General features: G+C 38.1%; 1 protein-coding gene across 50 annotated transcripts in view; it reads left to right on the top strand.

Moving 5' to 3' along the window:
• LOC18428685 (P-loop containing nucleoside triphosphate hydrolases superfamily protein) overlaps positions 1-12,521 on the top strand; it is a 39,094-nt gene extending 26,573 nt beyond the window's left edge. For 21 of the 50 annotated variants that reach the window (XR_016054412.1, XR_016054406.1, XR_016054385.1 and 18 more), the window contains 7 exons: positions 43-219; positions 303-388; positions 5,788-5,842; positions 7,085-7,210; positions 8,335-8,448; positions 11,487-11,603; positions 12,135-12,521. Coding sequence is in view for 8 of the 50 variants with exons in the window: in XM_088865118.1 (XP_088721244.1) it covers positions 43-219; positions 303-388; positions 5,788-5,842; positions 7,085-7,210; positions 8,335-8,448; positions 11,487-11,603; positions 12,135-12,200 (741 nt within the window). In the remaining 42 variants the exon portion in view is untranslated. Of the gene's footprint in view, positions 1-42; positions 220-302; positions 389-5,787; positions 5,843-5,975; positions 6,142-7,084; positions 7,211-8,334; positions 8,449-11,486; positions 11,604-12,134 lie in introns of those variants that run through there. The other 29 variants (XR_016054408.1, XR_016054378.1, XR_016054374.1 and 26 more) reach the window with 5 other exon arrangements.
• The last annotated feature ends 449 nt before the right edge of the window (positions 12,522-12,970 follow it).

Below are 12,970 nucleotides of genomic sequence, written 5' to 3'. Positions count from 1 at the left end.
AATCATTAATTAATACTTATGCTGCCCTTTGCTCTATATCAGGTGTCATATCAAGAATTAATGAATGTTCTTGATCCAGAGAAGATAACCAGTTCTGTTCAACATTTTACTGATATTTACTTGAGGCTTCCTAGGCTGCCTTCAAATGGCCTGCTAGCAGAAAACGAGTGCATAAGAGTCAGAATGTGTGAAGGCAGATTTGCATTGTTGATACGAGAGGTCAGTAGCTGTTCTTTTTCTCAAGGTGGCTGTTTCACATGATCTTGAACTGATCTTCTTTGTTCTAAACTTATTCATCTTAGCCAATCAGGGAAGGGAACTTTCTTATGCAACCTAAAGTTGATTTTGATATTAGTGTTAGCACGGTGGCTGGTCTCCTAAACCTTGGGTACGTTGTACATTCATTGCTAAGAACTATTCCTTTTTATATCCTATGTTATCCTTTTGCTATTCTATTAATCCGTTGATATTACCAGTTTGATGTTTTAAAATCTGATCTTAATCCATTGATAGTACTGGTTCGATGCTTTAAAATCTGATTTAAGGTTCCCAAAGTCATCCATTAAGGTCCTGTTTGGGCATTCTAAATTTTTGGAACAGGCCCGTTTTCTTCTATATCTATTAGAAGTAAAAACAGGGCCTGCTTGATCTGTTCATCAAATCATGGTAACAGATTTTTGTAACCCTTGTTGCTAAAAAAAAAATGTTGGATTTATGTTGACGCTGTGTCTCTTTATGAGATTTTAACTCTAGTAGTAGTGTGGATCCAAGTATGATCTTTGTGACTCGCTAGTTCTTTGCGTACTGGAAACCCCAGGAATGGTGTCGCATACATATGGTTCAGATTGTTGCCATGAGGATAGAGTGTAATCCCTCAGTTGAGGTCAGCATGTGTGGTCCTATGATTGTGATATAGCTGGGGCATTTGTGGACTTCCTTTGGTACTTCTGTGAACTATCTATGGGCTATATGTGGACTTCCTATGGATTTTCTGTGGACTTAATGTAGCCCTTTGCGGGACTTTTCTTGATTGGACAAGGGCCAAAATCCTCAACAATTGCCAACCACACAATAGGTACATATGATAGGCACATTTTGGCAGCCGCCCTTTCTGGGTGATCAATTGGATAGGGAACGTGCATATGTGCTTGAGAAAGGACCCCTGCATCTATGATACCTGTATACTTATCCTTTGGGGTGCATTTGCAATCCACTTATCCTAGAATCTAATCATCTATTGATTGACTTTGATGGACCAAGCATGAGCCCCGGCTTAAGATTGTAGGTTATGGGTTATGTTGGGCCAATCTAAACAAATGGTTTAGAAGTCTTGGGCTAAGCTGAGTGGAGGCCCAATATATTCAAGTTTCAGTTCCTAAAGGTACCTAGTTTCTCTCTGATATTTTTTTGAAAGTCCAAGCCAATTCAAAATGATAAAACAAACTTAAAAATGATTTTTGGTAATTTTTTGATTTGTGGAATTTTACTGAAGCTCGGAATGAGCTAGGAAATTTGTTTGAAAATGACATATCAAGAGATTCAGGGCACATGTGACCTAATGATCATGTGAGGCCTAAATGGCCAATGGGCCCCACATGACCTCTAAAAGGCAACATGCAGGTTGAACGCTAGCTTTACATGTGGCTGACATCATCATGACATCAACACTAGGGGGTGTATACTTAAGGGCCAATTTGGACGCCCACTTACTTGAGATAAGTGGGGTTATTTTTAAGTGTTCGAATTTTGTCGCATGGTGGATCTTCTAGAAGGGGCCATAGGAGTTGATATTATGATTGATAACCTAGGGCTATTGGCAAATTTAAGAATCCCACTTGCACGACACTTGTCATACTCTCATTTATGCCATTTGCACCTATCCTCTAAAAGGGGCATAGAATTTGATATTATGATTGATAACCTAAGCTAATGGGAAATTAGAAAGTCCACTTGCAGGACGCTTGTCACACTCTCATTCATGCCATGTGCACCCCATGTGCAAGGTAGTTGATTTAGAGAGAGAGCCTTACCTTGTTGGTGGGCGCTCGACGCTTAGCCCTGGGCGGATGCCTAGGGACTGTGCTTGCCCAAGGGTGAAATTCTCTCCTAATTGTTTTTTTTCTTTTTTTTTTTTTTGGGGAGGGGGGGGAGAGGTTTTACGTATCTTATAAACCCCCTTTTTTTACATTTTAGAGTGAAAACAAAAAAAAGAAAAAAACACAAAAATGCTCCCCTTACATTTTTTATTTCTCGGCTGCCTAGAAATTTGGACCGCCACTGCCTAGGTGCTGGGCAGCCAGGACCTCCTTGGCCACTTGGGTGCCACATGGCATATCTTGGAACATTTTGGATCAAAGCTCCTCTCACCCCATGGATCTCCAAGATCAAGGGTCCAAATTAGTCCTCCAAGGAACCTTCTATATACTCTCCCACAAAACCTATAATTAGGGTGTTGTCCTGCCATTTTCTTACTCAACTCAATTGCAAAGTTACTACACCAAATTAGAGAGAGACCCAAAGAGTTGCACATCCCACCTAGGGAGAGAGAGAGTAGCTCACAGCTCTAACCATGCCCTATGGCCTTGAGCATGTAGCCCTGCCACATCTTTCTCCTTGGCCTTTTGCCCATACAACCTATGGTTCAACCATGGCTCAATTCTTGATTAATGGAGCTCAAATTCATCTTCTATTTTGTTGATTATGACTGATCTTCATCAATTTGTAACAAGACAAACCATCTCTCTCTAAGCCATAAGTTCAATTTTATGAGGCATTACCATACCCAATTGTATGGTTATGCGTAGTGCCTAATATAAGCTCAATTTGTCCTAGTTTTTCCCACGCGCGGCCTACTTCTTCAAAGATTGTTTTATGATTGTTTTGTGATCATAAAATCAGACCCAATGAGTGTGACTAATTGTAGAATGGTTTCCCTTTTAATTGCTTCCCAAGTTGGAGAATTATAATGATAATTATAAAGACCCGATCATTTGTTCTATCGTTGTGGAGATGCAGTGTGGGGCGTGGTTAAGTTTCGAGGAGGTGATCCCAAACATTTCTTGTGAGAATTAGCTTTCCCAGGATTCATGTCGGTATTGCACATATTTGTTTACTCCTTGTAAAATGGAAGGTTGTATTTGAGTCATAATTTGTAATTCCAAAATGTTTGATGCAATTATCAATGAAAAGTGTTGCTAAATTTTCAAATTATTGACTGTATTGTATTTGTACACGCTTCACTTGGTCAAATGAATGGAAATGTGTATGAGCTACATTGAGGTGTTTTTTATCCTCTTTTGAGTTGTAAATCAGGTTAGATGGCTTATATATCATCAGTCCCTTACTGATGTATTTTTTATTCAAATGTATATATAAGGAGGTGTAAAGAGTCGTTTGTATTGAAATTGGAAAGAGTGTTTAAGGAGGGAATGGTGCTAAAAACCATGACCGTAGAAGAGCATCTATCTTTCCTTCATTCATACACAAAGTCCTTTTTTTTGTTCAGATTGTTCGGCCATCCAAATCAGGTCTATGAAGTTACTCGTGCTTCTTGAATTTCCCAGCTACTACTCATCTTAGTGTAGATTGACCAGATGATGGAGAATGCATTGGGAATTTGAATCAGTGTTTGGATGGTTTACATGGCATTCGACTGACATCTTGACCTAATAGACAAACCTGAGGGGTATGGGTCTTAGGGTTGTTAAGTATGGAGCAGTTGGTTCACATGTAGTGACAGGAAGGAGAATAGAAGGGTTACCCAGTAACTTAATTGGGAGAGTTGCAGGCACTGGCAGATGGGACAAGGAATTCCTTGTGAATATCGCATAACTCAAGGATCTTTTTATGTTTATCTGGTATTAGGAATTTGGTAGTGGTGAGGGATTGGTTCCCCATGGCAAGGCATTGGTCCCCATGTTGGGTTGTTTTATCACATCGGAGTTTCTTCCTTCGTCCATGTGAAGATGGTTTTTGGCTGCAAAGGATGAGCTTTGGACGATTCCATTGTTACATCTAGTGTTATGTATATAACTTGGAGGACAAGAAGTTGAATAAGATGTATAGGTAACCTGTACCATATGAATATGTAAATACAATGTTCAAAAAAATGGAGGCAGGCTCCCAGGTACAGGGACGAGTGGGGACTATTCACATAAGAATTTAATATATAAGTTATAATATAACACTTATAATAATTATTATTTATTAATTAATATCCATAAGATTTGGTTTTGGATGTCCAATATTCACAAAATATCAATTTCATCCAAAGTTTGACTATTCACAAAATATAAGTCCAAATTGGTAAATGTTCCATCTACAAATATTTAAAATTATCAAAAAGGTAAAACAAAACTAATCGGATATCAAAACATCACACATTCTACAAAATAAGAACCAATTATTCATAAAATAATTTTATATAGGATCAATTTCATCGTCCATACGAGTTAATAATCAATTAATCACAAAAAAATCCATCTTTCAACTACAAACATGGAAATATATCATAAAAGGAAAAAAAAGTTAAAAAAAGAAAGAAAATCAAATGATTCAAAACATAACATGTTATAACAAAAAAAAGAACTTATTCAAATATCATGATGCAATAATGCTTTAAAAATATCAAAATGAAAACGATGTCTGCCCAAACCTCGTCTATTCAATCGCCAAAAGTCCTCACTATTGACCACTATAAGCTCTGAAAACCACCACGAAGTGTTGCCTTTGATTTCAGAAGAAATCAAAAAAATCAAAAACTTATCGATCTTTCGATAAATCACAAAATAGAGGTTTTTGGGGAGTTTTTTTTCTCTCCAGATGGCACAGATTTGGTTTTGGGGGTTTAGAATGCCCCCCAAAACCCTTTTCTCCCCTTTTTAGGGGAAAAAATTACTACTTTGCCCATAGCCGAGGGCATTTTTCACCCTCGGCATTCTGCATCGAGGCGGCGCCTAGGCAGCCACCTTGACTGTAGCGCGTAGGAGGGTGCTTAGATGCAATCCGCCTAGGTGTCCCACCTAGGTTTTGCCTAGGCATAGGTAGCTGCCTAGGCAGCTGGGCGGCCGAATTTTTTAACACTGGTAAATACTTTGTTCCTAATGCCTGTGCATAATGAATTGAGATATATGAGTAGACAGAGGTTGAATGTTAAAGGATTTATGGCCGGGAGAGGGAGGGATGGATGATACCTTATCGTTGGCCCAGGTGGTAACATAGCAGAAATCAAACAAAAACAGTTCATTGTCAGACTCCTTGTTATAGGTGATTGAGGAGCTGCAGACATAATGTTACAAGGTAGAAAATGGTTTGCCTTTGTGCATGTATTTTTTGGTGGGCGAGGGTTGGATCTGAAAGATGTTCGATCAGCCTTTATAATCGCAGGTGCTAGCAAAAAAGATTATTTGTAAGGTTCACAGTGCTCCATATATTTCTTCCTAAAAAATGGCCCTCCAAATAAACTGTTTTAAGGACTATACTCTCACTTTTTCAAATGTAACGAGCTTTCTGCCAGTGGAATGTGATGACACATTTGAATATATGGTGATCGACATTTTTCTTTTTGGCTCATTTTATTTATTATGATAGGGATCAATGCATTTACGAACGGTAAAGACAAAAGTCTAAATTACTCATTGGGCTTAGGCAGCTCACATTAGTCTTTTTGGGAATTACTAAAGATGCATGTTCTTCTATTGCATGTAGATTGCTAGTACTAGTTCAACAATCATGGATCTACTCATTTTGAGAAACTGCTTGTCTTCCTTGTCTGTTATACAAATCCAGGTACCATGCAGTCTCATATATTGAAGCATCTGCACAGATTTACCAAGATGATAAGGTTCCTTAAATTTCTATTTATTCATTCCATATTATAGTCTAGTCCTTTTTCTCTTTTTGAGCATTTTGTTTCATGGTCCAACTTACTTGACCTCTTATGCCTTGTTGACCTTACTTATGGTTTGCTGTTTCAGAGGAAATATCCACAGTTTTGAATTGTTTTTTCAGTTATTTATTTTTAGAATTTGGAACATCAGAGCTTGGCCATAAACTTCCATGAAGTTTGTGTTTACTAGCCTCTCTAGCAAATAGAAGAACTTGTTATGAGATGCAAGATTGCCGAGGGGCATTTCTCGTATGGTATTGTCCTCTCTATGAAACTGGTATTGTTGCTTAGCAAACCATAAGTACTATGTAATTCCGAACCTTTCTTGAATATGGAGATGTTTTATTGTCTGCTCAACCTTCCTACACGTGAAGCATTTGATCTGAAGCATGTAATTTAGAGTTCCTTCATTATTAGCAACTCATGAATGATAGCCAACTTAAACAGGGTTAGAAAGCTGGGGAATATGCTTGCCTTATGGGATGTCCTTGGAATTTCCTACACCTTCCCCTTGGAGAATACTTCTGGAAGACTTGACAGAGAACTCATACTGTCAAATTTTTGAAATTGTTTTGTCATAGCTTTTGGCAATATAAACACTAATACCAGCTCTCTCCCTTTGCCATGACGACCTTGACATTGTTCTTGATCTCTACTGTCCCTGATCCATTTGGAAGTAGTAACCAATCCCAATAACTGCCTGTAGAATGACCTCTTGTTTCTTTCTTTCCAGATATCTTGGAAGGTGGCCACCAACTATAGATTCCATAAGATCCTTCCCATTCAATGACCACCATCCAAGGACACCATCATCTAGTGGGCCATTGTTACGAAGGAGTTCTGCAGCATCTGACTTGGTTTCAATATTTATACCTTGTAGTTCAGCCTATATTTTTTACCCTAGTTCCATATCTATACATCCATTTACAGTTTACAGTGGATTTTCAGCAGTTGTAACACGGATATTCCATAAATTCTGTTCCATTTCTTATTGGGTTCTGGTAATTTACATTATATTTTTCCATCTTAATTCGTTCTACTGTGAATCAGAATATTTGTATCATGTTTGTTTCATGGTCCAAACAAAAACTGGCTGTGTTTATTACTAATCACTTGATTTTATTTTAGATATTGAATAATGTCCAAATGATCTGACATAAGCATCGATTTATAGATAATACATGTTTCCTCCATCAGATTCTTATTGAGGTGAATCATTTGCAAGATGTTCCCACTCCATATCTTCAAATCAAGGGTCCAAGTAAAGAAGCTGTTGCTGCAGCAGGATTAACGCTAAATCTGGATGGCTCATATACCACAAAGGTTTGCAAAATGTTACTGTTGTCAGTTGCAAATGTTTGTTACTGTTGTCAGTTGCAAATGTAATCTGCTCATTGAACCCATGAACACATGCATTCTATGTTGTGATGGTGAGAGTGCATCAGCATGTGTGCACAATTTTTCAGATTTAAATGCTATTGTTGTCTGCCTTGTCCTTTGCTTGCTTCCAAGTGTGTGTGTTTCAGTATCTCTAGATGCCAGTATTAAAAAACTCAGTTAGTCCCATTTGGAGTCGGCAGGCTTTCGCGTATCGAACCAAAACCATGGGAACCAGCTGAGTCTCAACAGTTTTCATGATTTTAGTTTAAATCTTTTTAGTACTCGGTCGAGTCTCTTACAGACCCAGCCTAGTGGAATTGCTGACTCTTGGGACCCCAGCGAGTCCCTTGCCCAAATCTTTACCTTGAAACACCACCACCTCACTAGTACTTCTGATATGACAATCATGTATGTGACATTCCAGCTAATTGTACATCTCTGGAATTGCTTGTCTGTTTCAAACTTAGGTTTCTTCTTGTTTGTAGTTTCAATTACCCATGAGGACATGTGGTCAATGGTTTTCTGGACTTTGTGTCCTGACTTATCTTCCCTTTTGATATTCATTTTTACCTACTCTCTTTAGTTATATATTATTCTAGTCAGCACATTCCATTGTCACGTCTCTCTTCCTTTCCCATCCTTTCATGCTACACATAACTACCCTTATGCACCTCCTCTCTCATTCTATCTTTTGCTCACTCTCAGTGTTGTACTTGTGTTTGTTTTGATTTAGAGCAATGTCTGTAAGCATTTTTATGGTGCGGTTTATTTATGATGATTGTTTGTATTAACATGTTAGCTATTTTATTTCATGACTTGATATTTAACATATTTTAAGCCTGATAGGTTCTTTAAAATGTTTTATTCTCCTCATGAAATGCTTGTGGCAATAATTGTGTGGGTAAGGGTGGACTATTTTTTTGGCGAAGCATAGCATGTAACTGATTCATTTCAGTGTCTATCTTGGTTTCCTTGTTTTATTGATAATTAACTTTTTTAAGAATGTAATTATACAAGTTGTCCTCAAGTTGAAGATGATAATTTGAATTTCTAACATTGACTTGCAGACTTATTTGGAGATTATATTAGACAGTACGCCAACTTTTGGAAGAGCTCCCACAGGAATTCATGGTCAGCAGGCCGCGAGGTTGCATGAACTTGTGGAGTATATTCAATCTCAAGTATGTCTTATTACTTTTTTGAAGTTGGAAGATTTTTTTAACTGATCAAATAAAATGAGCAAAGCAAATTAGAATGTTTATTTCTTCATACATGCTGTTAACTGAAACACTCATTAACTTCTTTTTTTTGTTTTACTGTGCGGACACACAAGTTATTTAGCTAATTCAACTACAGATGGAATATGTTAATTGATTTGACTTTATCTAATCAGTCAGCTGCATGTGCTGGACTTTTCTGCACATGAAGTCATTCAGAAAATGGCAAGTTGTAAAATGCCTTTTGGGCATTCTATAACAGTATCCTGTCACATATTACCTGTTGCATGTTTGGGAAAAACGGGGCTTGTGCTTGTGAGGAATACCAAACTGGTTTATGAAAGATTGTAATATGCTACAAGTTCCTGGTTGAGTGGAACCAAAATATCAAAGTTGTAAAAGAATTAATACGGAACAGAGGGGGCTGCTATATCCATTTAAACCATAGCATGTATGAGGAAATCCATATATGTCTTTGAACTCTATGAGAGCAAGTCTGACCTTGTCATTTTAGAATAAAGAATCAATCCTCCAAAATGATGAAATGATCTAGAAAGACATGTTTCAGCCCCGATGTAAGCTGAGGCTTCATTACTCTTAATTGCAATATGTGACCACTTTGGTGTAGTTGTTGAACCCTCAGCCGACAGCTTCTATAGTGGCCCTTCTACCTATTTCACACGTTTCCATGCATCTCTCCCATCAGATAACCTAATAGTCATTCAATCCTTCCCTCCCATAGTCAGTAAGACCCCTGGCTTGGGGGATAGAGGCTTTCTTTCCCCGTTACTTGCAATATGTGACCAGATGGGGCAATGTGCAATTTAGTGTGCATTTGCAGGTTACCTTGCGAACATATGCACTTTATAATCCATAAATTTCGAGATTATGAATCTAGTGTTTTTTGATATGGAAATGGTTATTGACCTGGGCTTAAACTCTTGCCATGGAACTGCTGTTTTCTGCATTTCAAGCAGAAATGACTCCAAGTCAAACTATGTTTCAATTTCAAACTATGTCCACCACCTTGGTGCCTGAGACGATCGTATCAAGTCATGAGCTTGCTACCTGTGAGATGACAGTCATATCATGTAACTGGGGGGCACATACTGTAAGATTATGGCCTCTAGGAGACTAAGCAATCTCATGACAAGTGGCAAGAATTTGATCTTACAAAGGCAAGTTCAATACTCATACCAGGGAGGCGTAGAGGAACCTAAATAATGACCTCAGCCAAAATATTTCTTTGGGAACTCAATTTCTTAGATTAGAGCACCTTGATTTCGATTTCTGGTGTCCATCAATCATTCCATTGTAGGCCTGAAAAACCTTTTTATTGCGCAATTTGTCAGAAGGGATAGAGGGGAAAGGGTAAATTGTCCTAAATGCGTTGAACCCCCCACCCAAAATGACTGTGTGGTAGGGGGGTTCAAAATGAAAAAGTGGGGTTTGAGTTTCCATCTGGTTGTCTGGGTGGGTGGGTTCCGAAAAGGATAGTCAATAGATGGATGGACTTTACATGTTCCTATGTATCTTAAAACATAATTGTTAGAAGTAGGAACAAAATAGTTCAAGAAATGGAGTGTCCAATTATTCTACTCAAGCCTGGGTTTGTTGGATATTGTTGCCTGCAATTTTACTCCACTGCACATAAGGTTGAGGTTTTCTGGAGGGGTGTTTTATGTTGTGATAATTGCAATTTAGTTTTTCTTTTAATCTAAATGCATGACCTGAGAAATTAGCTGTATTCTCTGTTTCTGCATTGCTTTCATATATCTATATTGGGCTCTTTTAGGCTACGAGGGGGGCAAGAAGGCTAGAATTCAAAGTAACATGTTCGACCTGTTGTCCAAAGTTATTACACCATGGTTGTGCCCTTATCACTCGGAATATTTTAGATCAACTATCTGCTGTTTGCTTATCCAGATCCTTCGTTGGATTTCTTTGCTGCTGGGTTTTGCTTATTTGAATGTTACCAATCTATCTACTTTTGATTGATGGTCTAATGGCACGAAGTATGTGATCTCAGAGCCTCAATCTTTAATAAGTGCAAGTGATGGTTTTAGAAGATAAAAGAGTGTTGGAATTTCTTTTAGGATGAGTTCCTATTACAGTGGTTTTACCAAATTGGTGCCCGTGATCATGAGAGTTCCTTCGTGTTTGGAACCTGGTCTTCCTATCATGGAATCAAAGCTTTCAGGTTTGATATGGAACCATTTTTATGAGTCAGAAATGTGTGGGTAGGTGTACTGGATGTTTTTATATCCACAATTAAGAAATGGTTATATGCTTAGAAGTGTTATTTTGTCTTGGATGCTTACGGCATTTGTATGGGGACTTTGCTGGTACTTTTGGTTTTGCATATGAACCCAGTCACTTTGTTTCTCTTTTTTCAATCCAAGGTTATTTAGTCACCTTGGTCTGAAAAGGATCAAAACCTATGTACAGCTCAAAATTTGTGGCTTACATGCTGTAGTACGCATTCGTGAATGCTTCCATCTTTATGATATGTTTAACCATGGGCCTTCACCAGTCTCTGCATGAATCAATGGATTGTTACGTTCCCAGTGAAAGTAAATTGAAAGGCTTGCAGTTGTCACATTTCTTGACACAGCTATCACATATGAAAAACGAATTCAGCTAGTGTTTATGACGAAAAGCTAGAGGATAATCTAGTTATCAAATGCATGAGAGAGTATAATCCAATGGACTATGGAAAGACCGGAGTTCATTACAAAGGACGGTAATGAAAGGACGGTGATGGAGAGTGGAGTCCACCACATCATGATATTTCTGCTATGGTGGGTCCATAGTGTCTGTATTAGTGTCCATCATCCCAATGGTGTGTTTTTCTCAATAGTTCATTGATTGTCATGCGCTTACGGGTTGATTCTTCCATGTAACCTGTTGTTACTGTCGAGTGCAGACCTTTGAATATAAGCTGTGATTGTCTTCTACATTTACTTGGTCCCTTGTTTGTGATTGTTTTGGTGGACGTTTAGGGGGGAAGCTCAGGATCGGAATCATCGCCAAGCAGGGAAGCTTTACCAGTGGAATGTATAATCGAAGATCTGCAGTTACGGGTGAAGAGACTGGAGAGATGGCATATGTTCAACACTGTAAGTTTCTCTTGTTTTCTCACCTTTTTAGTTTGGCCAGCTACCTTATCTGAAAATTTTGAAATTTGACTTCAGCTATGATTTATAATTGCTATATCGCGTTGAGTCCTGGGGCCTGGACTTTGAGATTCTGATTTGAGGATCTGACTCACCATATGAGAAACTAGATTAAGAATCACAGCTAATAAATTAGATACGTAAGAAAAGAAAAAAAGAAAAAAGAGAGAAACAGTCCAAACGTCTGCAGTTCAAGGTTTGCTTTGTTCAGTAGCCCCATTGGAAAGATGGTGCAAAACAGAGGGTATGTCAGCTTGCTATGTTGGGGCAAACTTAAGGATTGCAACCCCAGGTTTACCAATGGGACTAAAGCTCACTATTATAAATCCTTGAACTGAGCACCATGGTGTTGCAGGGTTTCACCCTGAAAGCTAAAACCACTAACCCTAGATGCTCAAACCGGACATATTTATTCAACAGTAGATGCTTATGTTATTCCGATCTCATGGTTTGATATGTGGCTTGTCTTTCTAGGTGATGTGGACTTTTTTGATGTCTTCCCTTGTTGGCTACTCACTTTACCAGAGGAGACGCAACTAACTACACAGAATGATTTGTCTAACAAGCACTATACTTAACCACCTCGGCGATTTTTTGGTTTTATTAACACAAAGCAACACATTGCAGCTAAAATTTGCTGCCACCCATTTTGGTTGGGGGTTTGGAAACATGTGCCATTTGTATCACTCGGATGCTTTGTATTATGGTGGAACCTTTAATCCTCAACCCCCTCTTATCTGTGTTTCCTTGAGGAATTCAGAATATGTGGGATGAAAATAAGTCTCAATTGTGTAAAAAGAAGAATCCTTGGATTTCAACCATTACTAAATGAATGAAAATGCCTATACAAAGAATTGCTTACATGCTTTTTCAAATCTGAAAAGTGGGGGAGGTTTTATTGTCTTTTATTTTTCTTAGTTTTGCTTTGTGGACATGTGTCGGCTTAGAGGTACGTGTGCTGGTTTATATTTGACATCATGTATCAACATGTTTCGACACTTCAACACGAGTGGATACTTGACGGCTCCTTAGTATATTAAGAATAAAAGGGGAATTATCAAATCATACATAGGAGTTGAACATTTACCATCTCACCTAGCCCCTTTGATATTGTTCTCAAATGATCCATCTTTTTTTTGAGCAAATTTCAAATGGCCCTTGACACACCATGATGGGTTTTTAAATTCTTTAACTCGCACCTGTTGTGAAATATTAAGTAGTTCAACTTGTATAATTTGCTAAAGGAACAGATTAAAGTAAGGCTAATGTTTTATGGAAAAAAAGGCTAATGTTTTATGGAAAAAAATAAG

The sequence above is a fragment of the Amborella trichopoda genome, chromosome 4, assembly GCF_054954075.1.
Source record: "Amborella trichopoda isolate Santa Cruz 75 chromosome 4, AtrichopodaSantaCruz75HAP2 v2.0, whole genome shotgun sequence".
Classification (NCBI taxonomy): domain Eukaryota; kingdom Viridiplantae; phylum Streptophyta; class Magnoliopsida; order Amborellales; family Amborellaceae; genus Amborella; species Amborella trichopoda.
This window is presented reverse-complemented; position numbering and strand designations above follow the sequence as displayed.